This window comes from Lolium rigidum, chromosome 3, assembly GCF_022539505.1.
Source record: "Lolium rigidum isolate FL_2022 chromosome 3, APGP_CSIRO_Lrig_0.1, whole genome shotgun sequence".
NCBI classification, from domain to species: Eukaryota; Viridiplantae; Streptophyta; class Magnoliopsida; order Poales; family Poaceae; genus Lolium; species Lolium rigidum.
In genome coordinates, this window is record NC_061510.1 from 87,532,224 (window position 1) to 87,555,504 (window position 23,281).

At 46.3% G+C, this 23,281-nt stretch overlaps 1 protein-coding gene and 1 long non-coding RNA gene across 2 annotated transcripts; both read left to right on the top strand.

Moving 5' to 3' along the window:
- Positions 1-87: 87 nt before the first annotated feature.
- Positions 88-1,435, top strand: LOC124697333. The gene is made up of 4 exons (XR_007000779.1): positions 88-190; positions 285-353; positions 909-988; positions 1,191-1,435. It is a non-coding gene; the product is annotated as an uncharacterized LOC124697333 (long non-coding RNA).
- An 18,894-nt stretch (positions 1,436-20,329) lies between these two features.
- On the top strand, positions 20,330-22,639 carry LOC124701910 (actin-depolymerizing factor 5). The gene is made up of 3 exons (XM_047234009.1): positions 20,330-20,490; positions 20,579-20,838; positions 22,045-22,639. Exons 1-3 carry the CDS (start codon positions 20,470-20,472, stop codon positions 22,193-22,195), a joined length of 432 nt encoding a protein of 143 aa, XP_047089965.1. The 5' UTR covers positions 20,330-20,469; the 3' UTR covers positions 22,196-22,639.
- The last annotated feature ends 642 nt before the right edge of the window (positions 22,640-23,281 follow it).

A 23,281-nucleotide genomic window follows, 5' to 3' on the forward strand; every position in this document is an offset into this window, starting at 1 on the left:
GTGTTATGCATATGATGCATACTTGAACAGCTTCTGTTTTGACCTCAGATTGGAATTAGTATGTTCTTATATGTATTTTTATTTGTATGCAGCTCTTCAAATGTCTGTCCAGGATGCAGAAATGCCTGGTCAATCTGATATGAGCAAAGTGTTTGAAGACAGATCATTTGTGACATCCATCCTTAATTCGGTAAAGCCATCTCTTAGAGAACCGATTACATGTAATAATGAATATAGCATCAGTTTTTTTTTATAATGTGCCCCCTTGTCCCTCCTTTTTTCAGCTTCCTGGTGTTGACCCCAACGATCCATCCGTGAAAGATCTGCTGGCATCATTGCATGGCCAAGCAGAGGTAAAAATCCTCTTATTGTTCTTATGTGTTCCTTTTGTTAGAGGGTCTTCTAGTGTAGCGATGCCATGATGTAACAATGTTCTTGTCCTTGTTGACGTCCCTTTACCTCTTGAGGTTGCAACTTACACTACACTTATTTTGTGTTATGCATCTCAGTTTCTATTGACGGAATTTGTACCTTGTTGTTTATCTGCTTTATTTTTCCATCTTGCTTACGCTGGAGGGATCTAGTTTCTCATGGAGATTCACAACTAAAATTAGCACCGAATGTCAAAATTAAATAATGAGTATATTTAGATCTCGTCATCTTTAGGTAAGGGAACCCGGAAATGTTAAGGAGTGTAGCCACATGTTCGTTACCGTGAAAAATGCCGTGAAACGAGATTTCAGTTTTATTAAGTACTAGCTAATTAAGAAAATTTAGGTTAGTTGATAGGTTTATTAATGCCGATGAGTTTTATGAAATTTTTACTAGCAACCACGGTTACTTTCTGATGCATCTTTATCTTTTCTTGTTTTTTTTTGTACCAAATCTGACTAATGTTCGCCTGGCAGCAAGAGGAGAATAAAGATAAGTCGGACAAGGCTGACAAGCCTGAAGATGGAAAGAACTAAACTCCCTTCGTAGCTTTGATGTAAGATTCCATTATTGGTGCATCTTTTCACCATTGTTGAAAAGAATATGTTTCAGAGGCTGCATTAGTTCTTTTGATATGTTCTGAACTTTGAACTCGGTCACATTATTGCTTCGATGAAGAACACATATTACCTGCTATACTATATTTATTATTGGAACTGCACCGCCAGTCAATTAACATCTATTTTCTGATCTTTCAGGTGCATGAAGAATTGAGGGTTGCATGCATTGGCTGCTTTTACACTTGGCTATGAATTTACTTATCCTCTTGTAACCGTGTTGACGATAACTTAAATGCTGAGAGAATTTGTATTATGCCTGCCCACCCAAACTCCCATGTATGTTTAAGTGATTCAATGTTGCAAATTCTTTTTGTAGACAATGTTGTGGTCAACATTTTTTGCTGCAGCAGTGATCTTTCGTTAAAGCCAGGTGTTGTTCGATATGTCGGTGGTGGTATGTAATATGTTTTGTGTGTGTGTGTGTGTGTTCTTTGGGCATTTCGTCCTGGCAATGTGGAGTAGCAGATTGCCCTTGAACTGTGTCTTGGGATCATACGATCACCATACCAATACTCCCTTTCCTCTTTGGTTTATACGGAATAGGTTGGGTCTGAACATGTGCTCCGCCTCCTTAGGACTCCTTTAATTCATATGATAGGAAAATCATAGGAATAAGAAAATATATGATTTAAATGTCATAGCTACTCAAATCCTATGAAAATGAAGTATGCTTGTAGCAAAGGAAATTTTCTATGAGGTATAACCTCATGTTTTTTCCCTATAGGATTACAAGATTCTTATAGGATTAGTTCCTATATGATATGTTTCTATGAATCAAACAATATGTATAAAAAAAATTATAAAATTCAAATCCTACACTATTCTTATGCTCTTTGGTTTATACGGAATAGGTTGGGTCCGAACATGTGCTCCGCCTCCTTAGGACTCCTTTGATTCATATGATAGGAAAATCATAGGAATAAAAAAATATGATTTAAATGTCATAGCTACTTAAATCGTATGAGAAAATGAAGTGTGTTTGATTGTAGCAAAGGAAATTTTCTATGAGGTATAACCTCATGTTTTTTTCCCTATAGGATTTACACTACAAGATTCTTACAAGATTAGTTCATATATAATATGTTTCTATGAATCAAACAATATATATAGAAACTTTTTCTATAAAATTCAATTCCTACACTATTCTTATGCAATTTCTATGAACAAAAGGGGCTCTTAGTTTTATGAAACTCCACTTGAATCCCTCATGGATCTTGATAAGTTGCAGCTAAACTTTAAATCCTTATCGATGAAATAGCGCTCCAAGATGCAAATTGATAGTTTAGACATATATGTTGTCAAAATTTAAAACATTCTCTACCAGTTGGGTGCCATGTGCATAAAATCCCATATTATTGTAGTTTTGCTACATCTTATTTATGTATATTTTAAAATATGAGGTTTTTTTCGACAAGACGGAGGCTAGTGGTTGAATTAATATTTTATGTATAAATTAAAAGAAGTCATATTCTCTAGCCTGCGTATATGGCGATAACTGAAGTTTGATACAACATACTTAGTTGCAACATCGGCTTGCCAAAGAAAACAAGATTAGCTTAGGTGCCATCACTGGAACCATCCCTCATGTCATCCATTGTAATACTGCATCATCTATACCAATTTAATCACCAGAGAGGCTAAAATCCACGGTCACAACAATATTGGACCAGTGAAGAGTACGACAGTCTATGACATCACCTTCATGAGGAGATAGCTGCATGCAACCTCTCTCTAGGTCACAAAGTCCTTTGTTATATCTAGATCAATCTGAGCGAACAAGCGACCATGCAACAATGACTTTCATCTTACATGATCGAACCATAAGAATAGCAGAACTTCTACCGGCATCCCTAGGTGTGAATATCGTTGCATCTTTTGTTGTAACTTGTACACCATTGGCACATTTTGTTTCAACAGTAATTTTCAGCTCCCCCTTAATTTCAACGCAAGCAACATGCCGTGAAAGAGCGATCGTACCATCGGCAGTAACCGGCAGCTTGCCACCTTCAAGAGAGAGGAGGGTAACTTTCATGTCATCTAGACTAATGGTACTTGCGCTAAATATACCTCGGCAACCATCTGGCCATGCCCCATGAATAACTTGTATACTGATAGTAGCCTCCACGGATTTAGCAAGGTAGCCGATTGTCCACTCTAGTTTGGAAAGCTTGCTAGCGACAACAAAGCTAAGGGCACATGAACGCTTCGTTTCGTAGTATATCCTGTACTTCGTAGCTAAGAAGCTCAAATCTTTATCTTCCGATTCATTAGTGGCGCTCTTCACTTTTAGCACAACCTCAAATCTTACAGAATAAAACATATCGGCTAGCACGGCTGCACGAGTTGGACCCACCAGTGTTAAATATGGATCCTACATGCACCGGTTAATTAAAATAAATATTAGTACGATATATTATATGTTGGAAAAAATATGAAATATAGCTAAAATCCACATAAATGGATAGAAAAGATAGTATGCGTCCATTTGTGACACAACTCATTTTACGCAAGTATGAATTAAATTGCAATAACATGAATTAAAATACATATGTTAGTGGATAATAAGTAGAAAAAGGCAACACACGACGATGAGAAATTGCTAAGAAAGTAAAGTTTTCTTCCCATTCCACGATCTAAAACTTAAAGAAGAAACTAGCACCCTACCGAGCAAACAAACGACAACAACTATTAGAAATGTACAGAAGAATTTGTTATTTAATTTAAGGCACAATAGTGGAAAAATGGCATAATGATTAGGTGCATGCCATAACGAGTGGTAAATAAAGACATTGGTTTGATGGTTTAGTAAAGGAGAACAAAGTGTATATTGGTAGAGGTGTGTGCACATTTAGTCCAAGCTAGTCCAGTCTAATACAACTTTGAAGCGACAAAAAAATATGAGTAGGCAGAGACAATGCATACCTGAGATGTGATAGTTTGGCAGTTATCCCTGGAGCGTGCAAAGATAATGTTGCGCCGACGGTCCACGTAGTCTCTTATGGCGATCAAGCCATACACATCCAGTGGCCATCTCAACTCCTCAGCTATCGCCGCGACTTTGAAGGAAAAGATCTGCAGAGTTCCAGTCAGGCCAAGCGGTCCGATGCTTGGCTCCACTGGTATCGTTGGTGTAAGGCATGGCAGGGATAGCCGCTGTATTGCGGATCATCGTGATGACTCAATATTCATCCATGGAAAAAGAGAGACAAAGAAAGCGTCTGAAAATTGGAATGGAACTCCCAATCAAGGGGACTTACTGGTGTCGTCGTAGGAGCCGCCACGGTAATATGAGTGCAAGGATTTCCATTTGCTGCGATATTCACGAGCCTCGCGGGCCTCCATGTCGCCGTCCGACCGGCCCTCGCTCTTGACCTGTCTCTCCTCCTTCTCCGTCCTCAGGTACATCTCTGTCAGCTTGTCGTCCAGCTGCTCCCGGCACGCCGCTGCCTTGGGGTCCTTGGTCTTGGCCCATCTGCTCACCGCCGTCAGCTCGTCGTGCAGCCGATCCATCCTGCGCGCCTCCTCGGCCGCCACTCGGAGCACCTCCGGGTCTCTCCTCCTGCCGATCCACCGCATCAGCTGACCCTTCCGCAAAGCCTCCGCCGCCTCCAATCTGAGCGTCGCCTCCGCTACGTCTGCACGTATCCTCGCTTCCTTGGCATCCATGGGAATTGAGTATGTCGTCCTCATCGCCTGCAGCGCGTCCAGCCACCATGCCCATGACTTGTACGAGTCGCCGTCGACCTCCATCGGTGAATCGTACGTGGGGTTGTAGCCTTGTGGGCAAGCTCGAGACCCGTCGCCCTTTTTTTTTGTGTGTGCTCGGCGATCGCAAGGAGTATCCGGATCAGATTATGGAGTTCCAAATTCGCTGTGTTCGGTTAGGATACGTCTCTCCTAAGTCCTAACCCTAAGCTCAGGTATTTGTAAAAAAAAAAAAAAATCTTTGAAGGACATGTATTTGTGTAATGCTAATTGTCAAAGGAAAAGGAAAACGCTTCGGATCCCGATCGCGCGCCAGGGATCGGTCGTCCTTGCTTTCGCTCCACGCGGTCCTATATGAACCTGTTTTTTTGGCTCAACACTGGAGAGTGTTATCTTTTTTTAAAGAAACCTACAATGTTGTTTTCCAAACTGTAACAATTAGATAAAAATTTATTGTAAAATCACCCGACAGATTTTTTAAGATTTTTCTAAGCGATATGTTACAAAAATGTGTGTTTCTTAATATGTTGTAAACGTATGATTTTTTGTTGTAATTATTTGTGATTTTTGGTGTAATTGTTTTAGTCATGGACACCTTTCAATGTACCATAGGCTCGTTAATTTTGTAAGAATTGCGTATAAATTTTGTAGTGAAATCATCTCAAAGATGTTGTGATGCTTTACATGACGTTTTCCACAAGTTTGTGATTATTGTTGTAATGATCTATATTATTTGTTCAAATAGATGTTGATTTTGTTGTAATTAAATATGTAGTGAGTTTGTTATTGCTTAACCAAATTTTCATAGCAACACATATGTATTTTTTTGCAATTTTTTTGCTGATTTTTTGTTGTAAATATTGTTGATTTTTGTTGTAACCAACCTGTAGCAAAATAGTTGTTGTTTAACCTTTTTTTGAAACATTATTATTTTAACAAAATTGTAACATTTTTTTGTTGTTGTAATAGTGTATTTTGTTGTGGTGGGGTGAGAGATTTTTGTTGTTACTCTACAAATCATCGTGGCGGCATTTTTGTTGTAAATACCTGGAAGGGCAGGACCGAAGTGGGGTATATCATTCTAGTTTTAGTGAAGACGCTCGGTACTGCGGGTTGATTTTCCAAACATGAAGGGGGGAAATGAAAAACTATGTTTAGAATAATTGTGGTTGTGCGATCTTGGTCCGACAACGCAGAGAACAACCGATTTTAGGTCCTCCGGTCGGCCGACCGATGCCTAGCGTCGCCCAAAAGGGTGCTTGTAATTTTTGATTACTTGAGCTACGATCCGGAACTGGTTAGAATTATTATTACGTGCTAGATTATGAGTGGTCTTACTCTTTTGGGTTGTATAGCCGTCGTGGCTCCATATGGGTCTAGCAACAACGCTGAATCCAACGTATGGGGAGCACTATGGTGGACGCTTCTTCCTAGACCCGTCCTCAATATGACGCGCCCAATAGGTTTCATCTTTTTTTTCCATAGTTTTATAAAAAGTTTGAACACATAAATAAATAGGAAGTTAGGGCTACAGTAATGAAAGTGGAATAATTCATACAAAATAAAGTTCAACTAGATCAAGACTTAGGTGTCGTCTCCTTTCAGCGTCCATAGATGCTCTACCAGATCATTTTGTACTGCATGATGAACAAATTCATCATTGATCTCCTAGTGGATGGCGAGAAAATCAACAAACTCCGCATGCACTTGGTGATAAGGAGAGGCGAAAAAGGACAATGTTGATCAAGACTGGAAATTTAAAATAGAAATTAAGCCTACCAAGACAAAGGGCCGATCACTTTGTGGACACCTGGTGTTGTCTTGTGTGGTGGCTTGCACTGTAACTACGAGGATCTGATCATTGTGGCGGGACATCTATTTTTTCTTCTTGTTCTTTTTATGTTTTGGGTGTGTGACATCCGTAATATCTATTGGACATTTGGTTGGTGCAGATACTAGGTTTAATGGGTATCTCCGCAATATCCATGTATTCCCTTTGTCAAAGAAAAAACCTAAACGATTTACAATTAGCCAAGAAGCAAATTTTAGGCAACCGAACGAATAGGCTTGGTTTCTCTTATTTTATAGAAAAGGCCTGGATTCTATTCTGATGCAAAAAAAAAACAATATTGACAACGAAACTAGTGATAGAACTCTATTCGCCCACACAACTTAGCTAAAGGCAAGGTCCGCATAATTTTTTGTTGAGAAATTACCGCCTTCATTAAACATTAACAGTCATAGGAATAGAACATCCATCAGGCGGACTTAGAAACCAAACATTGCGACCTTGGTTGTCATAAACTACTCCTAGCCAAATCATGAGTTTCTTTATTTGTACTTCTTTCCTCGTAGCAAAACGAGACTACGAGAGTTCAATAAAGTCACTTCTGAACTCCACGATCTCGCGTGTGATGTGAGCATAGCTCCCCCTTTTTTTTGAAACGCGGGCAAAAGCTTTGCCCATTCTATTGATTAACGAGAAGTTTTAAAAGAAAGTAAAAGGTCTTAGAACTTATTACACCATCACTCTACCGGCATTAAATAGCCCAAATTCTTTGCACCCGCTAACACCCATAGCTTAGCCTCGGTCTTTCCAGGACGGCATGTCGACGACCTGACTGCACGACGCGGCGACGTTGCAGAGCCCGATGCGGCAGAACCCTAGAGCGACCCAGACGATGCGGGAGAGACCAACTGACCCAAGCGTTTGGGTCTGGTCGGAATGGCAGCTCTCGACCAACTCGGCCCGAGTTACTCGGGTGAGATGGAGCTGCCTCACGGCCATCTACCACGTCGGCGAACCGCACAGGCTAATTCGATATCTCCTGAAGTTTTGTGCAATCTGTTGCTACCTACCCTAGGGATGGTACTGATACCAAAAATGGTACTAACACGTCGACTTCGCCTCAGTTGTGGTAGTTCCTTGTAATTTACTCGGCCTCCGTGGATCCTAATGCTTCCAACACCTCCGCGTCCAAGCGTCCCGGCAAAACCTATACACCGACCAGGTCGGTGGCTACCGGCCACCGCACACCCCCTGGTCGGGTATGTGCCAGACCCATTTGTGTCTGTTTAGCATGTAGTAGTTCGTTTTTCCTTTTCTTTTTTTCCTTTTCTGGTTTGTTTTTCTGTTTTTCTTTTCTATTTTCTGTTTTCGGTTTTGTTTATATTTTTTCAGATTCGAAAATTTTAATTTTTAAAAATTATTTAAATTGACAAAATGTTTAAATTAAAAATGTTCAAATTTGAAAACCGTTCAAATCTGAAAACCTTTCAAATCCGAAAACCGTTCAAATTTGAAATCTGTTAAAAATATTTTCAAATGCAAAAATATAAACAAAATGTTTAAATTCAAAAATGTTCAAATTTGAAAACCGTTCAAATTTGAAATCTATTCAAAATATTTCAAATGCGAAAATATTGAAATTCGAAAAAATTTCAGATTCTAAATTTGTTCAAATTTTCAGAAAGTTTAGATTCAAATTTTGTTCATATTCAGCAAAACATAAATGAAATAGCAGAAGAAAAAGGAAAGAAAAGAGAGAAAAGTTACCGGGCTGGCCCAGTGCCTCCCGCCTGGATGTGCGGACGATCAGCTTACCAACGTCCCGGGAAGAGAATCGCAGATGCTAAAGTCGGTGCGGGCAAGCAAACAGGCCCATACAGTCTTCTTTAGTAGCCTCCCGTCAACATATTAACTCTATTCTGAGGAAATTCTGGTGGGGCCGCCGAGAGGGGGAGCGAAAACCTTCGTGGGTTTCTTGGCGGGAAATGTGTAAGCCAAAATATATGGGTGGCCTTGGATTCAGGGACATCGAGCTGTTTAACCTGGCACTCCTCGCCGTCAAGGCTGGCGCATGTTGCAGAATCCCGACTCACTGAGTGCGAGGGTCTTGAAAGCAAGGTACTACCCCAGTTCCGATCTACTTCATGCAGAGATTGGCTCATCTCCTTCACAGGTGTGGAGGGCAATCGTTGAAGGGCTGAAGGTTCTGAAACAAGGGCTAGTGAGGCGAATTGGCACCGGCGAGCATACGAGACCCGTGGAATGACCGGTGGATTCCCGGGGATGGCATGCTTCGGCCGGTAGCATGCATCAAGTACGGGGCACCGTTGCGTGTATCAGATTTTATTGAGCCAACATTGGCTGTGTGGAAGGAGGAAAAACTCAGAGAGTTTCTACTGCCGATGGATGTTGATCTCATCCTGCAGATCCCCCTCAGTGGACGTAGACAAGAGGATTTTTGGGCCTGGCATTATGACCGTAGAGGAATTTTCTCAGTGCGGTCAGCGTACAAGATGTTGGTATGTACAAGGGAGAAGAGAGAAGCTTGGCTAGACGGTACAGCGTCGAGGCTCAAATGGGGTGACTATTGAGAAGCAATGGGCATCCTTGTGGAGAATTCAGGTGCCATCGAAAATTAAAAATTTTCTGTGGAGACTGGCAAAACAATCACTGCCGACGAACGATGTGCGCAACCACCGCGGTATGGCGGACGATGATCGCTGCAACCTTTGTGGGGCGCGAGACTCGTGGAGACATGCTCTCATTGAGTGTGCCATGTCACGCTGTGTATGGGCACTAGTTGATGAAGAGATAAGCTCGAACATATGTGTGGACTAGACGAAGGGGATGCACGCAAGTGGCTCGCGAGTAATGATCGAAACACTTCGACATGACGATCGGATAACGGTGTTTGTGACGGCGTGGGCAATCGGCACGCGAGAAGGAAGGCGATCCACGAACAGATTTACGCAGGCCTCTCTCGGTGCATCATTTTATTGAGAGTTTTATGGCTGACCTGAAGCTGGCGGGGGACGGCCAAGCGGAGCTCGCCGACGCGCACACTTGCACCTGCTAGTGCGTGTACGCCGCGGTGGATACCACCACCGGGCCGGGGTGGTAAAGGTGAATGTCGATGCCGCGGTAAGCAAGAACACGGGCTGCGGATCGGTGGCAGCGGTGGCTAGGAGCGATCAAGGGGTATTCTCGGGCGCCTCAACGAGGGTTTTCCTGGCAAAACGGAGGCGGAGACGTTGGAAGCAATGGCCTGCCGTGAAGCCGTCGATCTCGCCCGCGACATTGGTGCTCGAGAAGGTGTTGGTGGCAAGTGATTGTCGCAACGTCGTCGCCAATCTGGAGCAAGGCACGATGGGGGCGTATGCACATATTGTCGACGAGATTAAAGCCTCGACGACGAGTTTTCAGAATCTTGATTTTTGTTATGAGAATAGGCTGTCAAATAAAGAGGCGCATAACCTCGCTAGAAGTGTAGTTCGTGATACTCAAGGCCGCCGTTTGTGGCTGCTTCAGCCCCCTGAAGGCGTTTCTATCCCTGTTGTAATTGAAGTTTAATAAAGTGCGGCAGGGATTCCACCCCTCAAAAAAAAAAAGTAGCCTCCCTTTTCTTTCCCTCCAAAAAAATAAGTACTGCCCCAGTTATTATCGGCGATCTGATCAGTGATATTTTACAGGCGCAGTGCACTGCACATCTCCAACGATGTAAGGGCATCTCCAACCGCGCGACCCAAACCGCGCCCGCGCGTCCGTTTGGGTCGAGCCGGACAAAAACGCGGCCCAACGCGGGGACGCACCGCAAAAGCGGACGGCCGCGGCGTCCGGAACGACGCAAACCCGGCCCAAATCTGGGCTAGGTTTGCGTGGCCGCGGATGGCACGCGCCGTCCGCTCGCGTCCGCGCGCTGGTCGCCTCGTCTCCCTTGGACCCACACGTCGGTGACCGGGGAGACTATTAAATGGGGGCCGGAGGGATCCGGCCCTCCACTCCGGTCCCCGCTCCACTCCCGAGCAAAAACCGCCGCCATGGCCCCGAAGCGACGGTTCGCTCCCGGAGCGAACGACGACGAGGCGAGCGAGCAGCGGCCGTCGTCCGCCGGCGTTGCGGCCATCGGGAGGATACCGGCGCGGCCTCCACATCGGAGAGGCCGCCGCGGCGGTGCGGCATTGCCGCAACCGCCGCCTCTCCTCGAGCCGAAGCCGGAGTCCTCGGAGGAGGACCCGGACCTCCGCGCCGCCCTCATGATCTCGGCGGCGGAGGAGGAGCGCAATGGCCGCACCTCCATGCGGCCATTCGCACCTCCGAGATGGAGGAGGCGGCGCGGCGGGAGGTCGAGGAGGTGGAGGGCTGGGCGCTCTACGCCCGGGCCGGCCCGGCAGTACGGGAGGAGGAGGAGCGGCGCGGCGGGAGGAGGCCGGGCGCCGCGCCGGCGGGACCGCCGCCCGGAGCGAGCGGCGGCGGGAGGACGAGCGGCGGCGCCAGGAGGCCGGGCGCCGCGCCGCGGCGGAGAGACAACAGCGCCTCGGGGAGAGGCGGCGCTGCTCCGTGCGCCGACGCAGCGCCGGGTGGCTCCGGACCCCCGCTCGCCGTGGGAGGAGGCCACTGTGGTCTCCGTGGCCGGAGTCCCCGGCGCGCTCCGGGCCACAACAGCGCGTCGCCGCCCGGGGTGGACGACGACGACGTCGCCGACGACGCCCACAGGGGCTAGGCGGCGCACCGGCGGCCACCGCGCCGCCGACCTAACCCTAATAGAGGTTTTTTTACTTAGTTTAAATTTAAAAGCCCATATAGGGGCTTCTTTTGTTAGTTATTTGCCCAAAATAGGGCTATGTATAAATTTGCCCAAAATAGGGCATATGTTTTAATCAAATTTCGTTTAAATTTGCTTTTTTTTTTTATTTTCGTGTTTCCGGATTATGCGATGCGTTCGCGCGTTAGGCGCAGCGCGCGACCCAAACGGACACGCGGACGCCATGACGACGATCCATCGACCAGCGCGTCCGTTTGGGTCAGCGCGTCCGTTTGGGTCGCGCGGTTGGAGATGCCCTAATGTAACGACGGAACTTGGGATCGGAGACATGACCTCTTCGTCCAGAACTCCTTGTCCACCATGACCACGATCCATCGACGGGCCGCGTCGCCATCCAACACCAGTCCATGCTTGCGCCGACGCACCCACGCGTCTCTGCGGCTAATTCCAGCACTGCATCTCGACGCTAACCACACGGACTTCCTTTTGATTCCGTTTAGACCAGCGCCCAAACGTTCGCTAGACTCCGCATACCCAATCACCCAGGACCCCATCGCCGGCGTCCCGTCCGCCTTCGGGCAGCAAGCGGGTACAGATCGACGGCGAGATGATGACCCATCGCTTTCCGGCAAGACAAGTGGCGGTGGCTTTTGCGTTCGTCCTCGTCGCCGACGACCGAACGTGCGTGTCGCGCACTCCCGCGCCCACCCATGAAGCCGAGCTTTTTCCTCGCCAGGTCAGACGATAAGCTAAAGCTGTCGCGCTTGGCCGGGTCTCCTCGTCGGCAAATACCAGCTTATTAGCTTCGATCGGATTCCGATCCCATCCAATGCATACATGCTCTCCTCCTACATCCGTCAGACAGTTGTGCATACGCAATGTCTGCTTGTATTTGACCTGCGCATCAGATGTCTCCGTCGCCCCGCTGCTGTCAAGGGTCCTGCCGCCGCACGGCTTCATCATTTTGGCAGGGGACGCGGCGTTCTGATCGCGTCTGGAAATTTAGTGCGGGAGCCGTGGCTCAATTATTGACGCAGCCGGAATGATTTAAAACGCAATACATAAGTAGTTGAAATTTCAGAGGAGAAACGGAGAAAAGTTCACAGGAATTATGTACTGGTTGTAGTATAATTGACTTTCCATATGAAATTCAAATTAAAGGGCTAATACATAGACCTCACTATTTTTTTTGGTTTTTGTCTTGAATAGAAACCAAAGATGCTGCCCACCATTTCCCCATATGCTGTGCCTGTAGCTGTTTGGGTTGACTCAAAAATAATCTGGATCAAGGGAAATCAGCAATGCAAAGCTGCCTAGCTACTAGCTAAACCGGTGATGACTCATGTCATGAGTGACCACGCGCGTACGTCAAAGCGCCAAAACATGATTACCCATCCGGACATCAGTAGAGCAAACAGTTACTAGACCTAAAGGTAATTGTTGGAAAAATACCCGACTAGTTAAGAGCATCTTCACTCGGGCCTCCTATACGACGTCCGACGTTGCTGTTTTCTTATCGTATGGAAGGCCGTCGGCGTGCACGCAGAAATGGGATGCTGAAAGAAAGCAGACCATTAACGTGACGCGGACGGCGAGGATAAAGAAGACGACTGGCCAACACTCGCTGACAACGCTAGCCTACGGCAACTAGGTGCTTCACATGTTCCCTTCCTGCCCTCCTTCCCGCCAACACGCGTTCATCCGGAGCCCCCGCTAACCTTCCGTGGGTTAGGTTCGGCCTGGATGCGCGAGCTTACTAGTTAGACCGCATGGACACGAAAATAAAATTAGAGGGGCTGGTTGGACATGATTTTTAGCGTTGGCACTCCATAGCGTTTTACGACCTCTTTGATTCATATGATAGGAAAAACATATGAATAGGAAAATCATATGATTGAAATTGAGATGTCATGCCTACTTTAATCCCATGAAAATATGAAGTGTGTTTGATTGTAGCAAATGAAATTTTACATGAGATATGACCTAACGTTTTTTTTTCTATAGGATTTCATGACAAAATTTCTATAATATTACTTTCTATACGATATATAAATATGAATTAAATAACATATGTAGAAAACTTTTCCATAGGATTCAAATCCTACCCAATTCCTATAAGTTAAAGAAATCAGTTCAAGAAGGACTCATTTCCCCCCTTCCTGCTCGCCTCCGTCTATAGTAGACTTGTCGTCCCTCCACCCTTGACCGGGCCGCCGATGGCCGCTCCGCCGGATTAGCTGGCTAGAGTTGGTCTAGGTTGGGTTCCGGAGTAGTTTAGGTGTAGATCTGTAGGTTTCTCTGCTGTTTGTGGTTGTTCGCCACCGTTTGGGTGGATGCCCCGTAGAGGAGGCGGTGGTCTGGATCCTCGCCGCCGGATCCTGGCTAGGCTAGGGTTGCTGCTCGCGCTATGTCTGTGATGACGCGTAGAGCACACGCCCGTTGGGAACCCCAAGTGGAAGGTGTGATGCGTACAGCAGCAAGTTTCCCTCAGTAAGAAACCAAGGTTTATCGAACCAGTAGGAGTCAAGAAGCACGTTAAAGGTTGTTGGTGGCGGAGTGTAGTGCGGCGCAACACCAGGGATTCCGGCGCCAACGTGGAACCTGCACAACACAATCACACAACTTTGCCCCAACGTAACAGTGAGGTTGTCAATCTCACCGGCACTTGCTGTAAACAAAGGATTAGATGTATAGTGTGGAAGATGATGATTGTTTGCGAAGAACGAGTAAAGAATAATTGCGGTAGATTGTATTTCAGATGTAAAGAATAGGACCGGGGTCCACGGTTCATTAGTGGTGTCTCTCCCATAAGATAAGCGAGATGTTGGGTGAACAAATTACGGTTGGGCAATTGACAAATAAAGAAGGCATAACAATGCACATACATATATCATGATGAGTACTATGAGATTTAATCAGGGCATTACGACAAAGTACATAGACCGCTATCCGACATGCATCTATGCCTAAAAAGTCCACCTTCGAGGTTATCATCCAAACCTCCTTCGGTATTAAGTTGTAAACAACGAGACAATTGCATTAAGTATGGTGCGTAATGTAATCAACACAAATATCCTTAGACAAAGCATCGATGTTTTATCCCTAGTGGCAACAGACATCCACAACCTTAGAACTTTACGTCACTTGTCCCGATTTAATGGAGGCATGAACCCACTATCGAGCATAAATACCCCCTCTTGGAGTCACAAGTATCAACTTGGCCAGAGCCTCTACTAGCAACGGAGAGCATGCAAGAACATAAATAACATGTATGATAGATTGATAATCAACTTGGCATAGTATTCAATATTCATCGGATCCCAACAAACACAACATGAAGGATTACAAATAGATGATCTTGATCATGATAGGCAGCTCACAAGATCTAACATGATAGCACAATGAGAAGAAGACAACCATCTAGCTACTCGCTATGGACCCATAGTCCGGGGGTGAACTACTCACACATCGATCCGGAGGCGATCATGGCGATGAAGAGACCTCCGGGAGATGATTCCCTCTCCGGCGAGGTGCGGAGGCGATCTCTGAATCCCCGAGATGGGATTGGCGGCGGCGTCTGCGGAAGGTTTTACGTATCGTGGCTCTCGGTGCTCGGGGGTTTCGCGACGAAGGCTTTAAGTAGGCGGAAGGGCAGGTCAAGGGGCGTCACGGGGGCCCCACACAATAGGCCGGCGCGGCCGGGGGCTTGGGCCGCGCCGCCTGGTGTGTCGCCACCTCGTGGCCCCACTTCGTTTCCTCTCGGTCTTACGGAAGCTTCGTGCAAAAATAGGACCACGGGCGTTGATTTCGTCCAATTCAGAGAATATTTCCTTACTAGGATTTACGAAACCAAAAACAGCGAGAAAACAACAAGCTGGCTCTTCGGCATCTCGTCAATAGGTTAGTGCCGGAAAATGCATAATAATGACATATAATGTGTATAAAACATGTGAGTATCATCATAAAAGTAGCATGGAACATAAGAAATTATAGATATGTTTGAGACGTATCAGTCTGCTCTGGTGGTCGGAGGGAGGTGCGGCGGAGAGCGACGCCGTCTTCTTCAATAAATCTGCGGCTGCAGGTTCTTCCCTTTCCCTCGTTGGCCGTCAAGATGAAGCTCCCCAGGCCGGCCGTGGAGGCGAGGGGCGGGGAGTCATGTTGGAGCTGCAAGGTGTGTTGTTGCTTCTGTCCTGGCCGGCCTTGGTGGCGAGGAGGAGCGGAAGCGTGGTGTACTGATTTTGGATCGGGGAGGAGGATCCTGTCCTCTCCGTCGATGCGGCATGTGGTTGTTTGCTGCTAGCCTGCAACTTCCTCTTCCTTGCCATGGTGGCCTGTAGAGAAGCGGTTGTGATGCGCTGGCGGCCCATGCTCATCGGCTTTTGCCTGCGTGGTGCTATGGAGCTTCTGGACAAGAGCCCCTTCGAGCGAAACACGCGGTGTCTCCCAGCGGCGCCGTGATCTTTGGCCGGCAAGGCGGCCCTTCATCAACCTCCAAGATGGAGGCTCTTCCGCGCTCTGTTCGTCGGAGCTCAACACTCTTTCACTGACAAGTGGTTCGTCCCCGAGGGAGGAGGAGTGGCCGGCGGATGAGATGCTTCGCCGAAAGTATGCTATTGAGCATTTCGGCATCGTATCTCGATGGGAACATCTCGAGATCGCCGGCGAGAGGTGGCGGCGGCACCCAGGTACCTGATTGCTTTTCTACTTTTTGTCCTAGGGTGTTTTCTATTAATCTAGAGGGTCTTTATTCAAATTCTAGGTTTCTCAGGGCAAGAGTTGTTAAAGGATCTCTTTGTAATTTGTACCCGCCACGTGTGGAACGAAAGCTTCTCTGGAGTCTTCTTAACCCTGTTCTTGTTTTAAAAAAAATAAGTTAAAGGAGCCTCAGAGAGTCTTTAGAGCCGTGAAATGCTCTAAGCAGCGTCATCATGTTTAGCTACACCTAACTGGCTTTAGTGATTGTGCAAGAAAGTGGCATGGCGTTATTAGCTAGGTTCGTTCTTATCCTCAACAGAGAAACCATGTTCCGTGTAGCTCGTGCAATCTCTCTTCACGGAGACAGATCTGCAGGGTTTTATCAGTAAGATTTGCATCAAGCTGATCATGCGTAATAAATCTCTCTTCACGGAGTACTAGCAGTACGTGATGTTTGGCGCGCGTGATAAATGCGTCTCCTGCACTCCCATAAATCGCTCATCAACCCGGAGGTTGAAACGCTGCCCGCACGGCCGGACCAGTTGTAGTTGTACGTACGCGAGCAACCGAGAAGCGGCAGCAGCAGCAGCTTTTAATTTCCTCTCGCGCGAGCGGGTCGCCTCATCCTCCTCACCTTGTGGCCACCGACACCTGCACGCGTCAGGCAGGGCACGCACGTGAAACCCACGACTGTAGAAGCGAGGAAAATGGATGAAGCGCAGCAAGAGCAAACACCCTTCCTCGGTAGGCACCGCTTTGGATCTCTTCTTTTCTCGCGGTGGGCAAATTGGCGAATGGGTTCCGGCCTTTCGTCTCTTGCCTTTGAAGCAAAGAAGAATGGGCGTGGGGAACGGGCACGGCTCATGACGACTCGACGAGCTGGAGTGCGCGCGTAGATCCTAGGCGGAGGCGCGGAGCGTGCGGTTGCCTCTTCCCATGCCCCACGGTCCCGTCCACCGGTGAGTGAGCAGTGCGAAATCTTCCCGGAGATCGTCATGCCATCTTCGCCGGTTCACTGTGACCATCATTTACACGCCGTAGTGTGTTAACTGCTCCTTTTGATGTGGTTGTGGCGTGTCACGTCACTTCTCGTTATATATGTTATGTAAAAGGCTTATTGCGCAACAGTGATACTTGATTTGATTGAGAACCAATCTATAGTTGCATGGTTAGGAGGGTAGTGACACCTCCAGCTCAACTGAGTTTAAATACTGGATTTGACACTTTGGTGTCTCATAAAGGCGAAATATTATTCAGTGGGAGGCGACGTTCCCATGAACAACGAGGCGCATGTGGTGACTTCGTCAATCGCAAGACCCGTCGGATCAGATTCGACGCAGTATCCCGGAGGTGCTAATAGTGGTAGGGTATGCGTGTACGTTCATAGGGGTGAGTGTGTGCGTGTATGTTGAGCGTCTTTAATTGTACTGTGTTTCACAAAAAAAAACATGATTTGATTTAAGTGTTACGGTGCAACAATGGCACCAAGTGTGGGTGTTAGTCCGTCTACAACGATCTGGCGCATAATGACCGCGCGGTCCAATTTTCTTCGCACCAACATGAGGATGTCAATAGTCCTAGCCCAGAGGCCCGATGCAAATGGACCAATCTGCCATCGGCGATATACTTGCGGGACAAATTTAGGCTCAAAATACGTTGGCACAGACATGATGTGCATCCGCTCTCATCCCCTTGTTCTATCCCTAAGGGACCTCTCGTCAATGGCACACAAGCCGCTTCGTCGAAGCCAAACCCTTGCCTACAATGGACAACAACACTGCCGCCGCAACTGTCACCCTGCCTCCCCAACACCAGCCCTTGCCGCCGGCCGCAAGAAGAAGGCCACGACACCAAAAAAAAGAGATGGCGCCGGCAGAGAGGGCCGCCGAGACAAATACGCACGACGATAGGCGCGCAGTCGGGAGGGCAAGGCAAGCCCAGGTACGAATTTTCAACTATCTTAACCGTCAGTACGCTATAGACGTTATCGTATTAATCTTTTTAGTACACCCGGTGACACCAAATCAAAACTTTATGCTTCAGCTAATTTGTATATTTATGATTATTTTCAATATTATAGTCTCGTCGGTGCTTTCCCATATGTCGTGCATCAAGTGTGTCTTCATATGCACGATTCTTGTGAACCCGACTTCCTTCTCATCAAAAACATTCTACCATATCTCAAAGGAATACTTGATCTCAGTCTCACTCTTCATTCTTCATCAACACACAATATCGTTACCCATTCGGATGTTGATTGGGATGGATGCCGGATACTTGACGCTCTACATTTGGTTTGTGTCTATTTTTTGATGACAATTTGGTCTCATGGTATTATCTCCAACAACCGATAATTTCTCGTAGCACCGCCGAAGCTGCGTATCCTGCCAGTCTCCATAGCCGTAGCCAAGACTCGTTGTATGCCTCACTTGTTGCTTGAGCTTCATCGCTCTCTTGATAGTTTCACCATTGTTTATTGTGACAACATCTTTATCACATAAAAGTACGAAAATACAATGTAACATTGTTGTACTAGACACATTGAGGTAGATATTCATTTCCTTCGGGAGAAGGTCGACATTGGCATTTTGCGAGTGATTCATATTATTTCCTCTACTAATCAGTTTGCAGGTATATTCACAAAAGGACCACCGAAAACCTTTATCATGGAGTTTAGATCTAGTCTTTGTTGGATCCACAAATTATCAAAAATATTGTTTTTTCATTCCCATTCACCACTAATAACCATCGTTCAATGAAAATTGACCCTTATGGTTTTATGTGAAGGATCTTCTCACCGAGACCTTGCTTATTCGATGCAATAGCTCCACGACATCCGGTCCTCTCTATCTAGTTTGCCAACCCACCTATGAAGGCCACATGATCACCCCACCCTCCGAAATTTAGCACCGTCTTCTCGGTCATCCTGGCTCCCACCCCATGTCACCTTTCATCAACATTAGCAAACCCCATAGAACAAAGTCAAAGTCAGGTTTACTTTATGCCATGCTTCCAATTAAGAAAACATGTCAGATCATCATTTTTACATCTCAGCTTTATATTGTTTGTCCATTTGAGCGTATCCATTGTAATATTTGGACATCCCGTGTACCCAATACATCTGGCTATCACTAGTTAACTGATACTACTTACTTACAATGGATGATTTTACTCATTATTTTTTGAGATTTTTTCCTTCAATTTATTTTTGATGTTTATGCTACCTTTGTTGACTTCCATGCGCTTGCATCGTACGAACTTTAACTTACCATTTGGTCAATTCAATGTGATAATGGACAAAAATTTGTAACACTTAACTTGACATCTTCTTTAGTAATCACAACATTCTTTTCTGTTTTGCATGATCATATACATCTCAACAAAATGGTAAGGCCGAGTGACCTATTTGTACAACAAACGACATCGTTCGTACTTTACTATTTCAATCATCTCCCATATCACGCTTTTGGGCCGAAGCTTTACACAGTTGCTTATTTTTTGGCTAACACTCCTGGCATCGTTGTTACCGCTGCATTGATCTAGACACGTGGCGGATCATCATCTCTCATCACGTCACAATTGAACAACATATATTCCACATGCTCCACCTTCCATCCCTACCACCCCTTGTACTAACAACCTCTTAAATCATGTCACGGTTGAAACAAATCTCGTTGTGGCAATCCCCTTCCCCACCGCACCACAAATTTCTGTTGCGGTGAACATATTTTCGTCACGACAACATTTCCCCATTTTATCATGTTGCGGTAGCCAAAACATCTCCTTGCTCTGTTGTGGCAGCTAGCTCCCCTCACCCCCACCCCACCGTGCCAATGCCCCCACCCGAAGCATCATGTTCACCCTCCACCGTGTCTGCGACTCTTGGTGCATAACCACCCATCAGTCGTGACATCTGACTAGCCTCATCTTTTGTTTCTCCTGCACCTACCCCACCGCCACCCCCTCCTACCCATCGGATATGTCGTACAACAACTAGTTAGAAAAATGAAAAATAAAGGTGGAACAAGACAAAAAAAAAACTCAAACTGTTTTGACCATTATCTTGAAAGAGAATTTACTTATTCACATACTTTTAAAGTATTTAGATATATAATGCAAAGAAGCATCCATTATTTTTGAGAAAATGGGCATGCGTGCAGGCAACATGGTACAAGGAAGGCATGTGTGGGGAAGGGCCCGTACCAAGTTGCATTCTGGCTTTTCCATTTTTTTAAAAAAGTAGCGGAATAGAATTTTGGGATGCTTGCCACACTTCTTTTGTATAAAGTCTACTCGACCTCACCTAATTGTCCAGACACAAGAGGACCAAACCCACGAAGCACAACACAAGAGGGTACCCTTCCTCCTCATCCCTCCTCAAACCACCAACAAAGAAGAACCCTCCCTTCCTTCAGCAACCCTTCCCTCCTCATCGCTGCGCCCACCGGCGACGAGCTTCAGCCATGGCAATGGCTTACAAGATGGTAAGAACCCAGCATCTCGTCCTAGTGTTTCGTCCAGGCAGCCAGGGGCATCGAATGGATGGATTTACAGTGTTTTGTGTTTGCGCAGGCGACTCAGGGGATGAACATCAAGGACGAGTGCAAGAGCTGGTTCACGGAGATGAAGTGGAAGAAGGTCCACCGTTTCGTGGTGTACAAGATCGACGAGAAGACCCGCGCCGTGCTGGTGGACAAGGTGGGCGGCCCCGGCGAGGGGTACGAGCAGCTCGTGGCGGCGCTGCCCAAGGACGACTGCCGCTACGCCGTCTTCGACTTCGACTTCGTCTCCGTCGACAACTGCCAGAAGAGCAAGATCTTCTTCATCGCCTGGTATATTTCCTTTTCGTTTCACCTTCCTCGGCCCGGCCCCTTAATCGATTGTATCGTCGCAACCAATTACCTCGATCTTGGTTGATCTCGAATCCTTTGGAACAAATGAAGCGAATAATAAGGCCCAGTAGATTCTAGCTTACGCATTCCTTGCTGGCTGCCCACGGTATACCAATAAACAGCCTTGATTGTCCAAACCTCGGCTGCCTGCCAAGTTTTTCTCCGTATAGCTCAACTGCAGCTTGGAAGATATGCAAAGTCAGTCGGTAAACTACGGCAGCTGACAACTGGCTAATAAAACCAAATCCTTTTTTGGCCCTGTGCGCTGCGTACCGAAGACGATGAAGTTGGCAATTACATGACGTAAGTGCAAGCAATTAAAATAGTCGTAATCACATCTTGCATCGTCAGTGAGATAGAAGCCTGGAATAAAATTAAGATGTGGGCATCTTCTCTTGCACAAACCAAGGTGCCAGGGAGCATCAAGAAATTGACTAGAAATCTGCAGACCAAATGACTCTGCAATCAGTCCCCGCATCCTTATCACCAAGGAGGAATACGCATCAAACTTTTCCTATTTTCCACAAAGGATGCTCTTGCCCCCACCCATCCCCGCTGCCTTGTCAAACTCTGGTGGCGGCTTTAGTCGCGATCACGACAGGGACCGAACTTTCTTGACAAGGCCATTATCACCCATCTTTCTCCATGCCCGGCATCTTTTAATTGTACCATTACTGTTGTCTTTAGTAGTACTTTCCATGGATCCACAGCTAAGGCAGGGCCTTTAATCAGATCAGATCTGGAGTGTATCCACCTGTTGTGCAGATCTGTCTGTCCTTCTGTTCTAGTATATTGCTAGAATTATTTATAAACCCCAGCTCAAAAGCAGCCATTGCCCATGGAAACAATTTCCCTCTCGGTCAACTGTCTTACAGTAATCTAATTGCATCTTCATTGGCTTGTCGAGAAACAAGAGAAACATTATCAGAGCTGGTGATTTAAGTACTGTTAGCAAGTCTCCACCACCAGCTCCGGTGGTCTCCTTTTTGCTAAAGCGCTTTGTTTCGATGGCAACTGCCTGCTGCTGTTGAATTGTCTGATGCGATCGAGTACATACAATACACTACAAGATGGTTACATATAATTCAGTGGGATTGGGGTGCAGCCATCGACGGTGATTGATTCGTTGCTTTGTTTCCCATCCAGGTCACCGGCGGCATCGAGGATAAGGGCCAAGATTCTGTACGCGACGTCGAAGCAAGCCCTGCGGCGGGTGCTGGAAGGCGTCCACTACGAGGTTCAGGCCACCGACGCCTCCGAGATGGGCTTCGACGTCATCAGAGAGCGGGCGCAATGAGCTCGTGAACAGCGAGTTTTATTTGTCTGTCAATCGCTGCTGTACTTAATCGAACGGATGCAAATTGGGGCTGGCGTGCTCTGCTATTGCTAGCTACCCCTGATGCGATCTGACGAATCTGCCATTTCTACGTGTTGCTTGGTATTTGGAGAGATGGCGCCATACGTGTGGTGTGATGAATGAATGTATAGGAGCTCTGAGGGAGTGGCAGCGGATTAATGAAGCGTCCATCTCTGCGTGCGACGTAGAAATTCTACTGGTACTGATGATGCTCCGGTTAAAATATGGTTGCTATGAGCTATGTTGTGGATCCACATATGATCCACTGCTTTACATTGTACTGGTCCGGTGGCATGATTCCAGGCGTTGTTCACCTATGTTAAGCATTTTTTCCTTTTGCCCGTCATTGCACTTATTAAGAAATATATTTGGCACCATTGATTAGTAGAGGCCAAAGGACTATTTGATGATATAGTTACTTCTTAATGGCCACTCGAAGTGGCAGCATGAATCAACCATCTAAAAGAAAGAACACAAAAAATCTCTGTGCATCTTGCAGTTAGTTAGAATGAAACCATCCACCCTGGCTGACAAGGGAAGACCTGGCCACGTAAAAAAAATCAGCTTTTTCACCCTCGTTCAACGACCTAGATGTCTTCCGGTTCAATATCCAACGGTGTGGATGTATCCTCTAGGCGTGGTCTCAGCAGAGTAATATCGCTTCAGAAGAGTGAGTAGACAATTTAGTTTCTTGCAAACGAGGGAAAAACCCCAAGGTGAGTCGATTTCCTAAAAAGTACAACAAATTGTAAAATTCAAAGTGAGCACGAGCAACATACCACCTTGGAAAAGAATCATAAATCTGAACTTCTTGTCTGAACTTATATATTATTAAGAAACATTACAATGGAGCGACCTGCAACACTCATGTTCGTTTGGATTTCAAAGCACCACTAAAACCAGGTCCTCCATAGGAGAACCCACCGGATACAACAACATCAGAAACACGATAAAAGCAGGAGAAGTCGCATGAGGCTGTAGCACTCCATTGATAGGATGGATAGAGCCTTGTGCATCAACAAACCA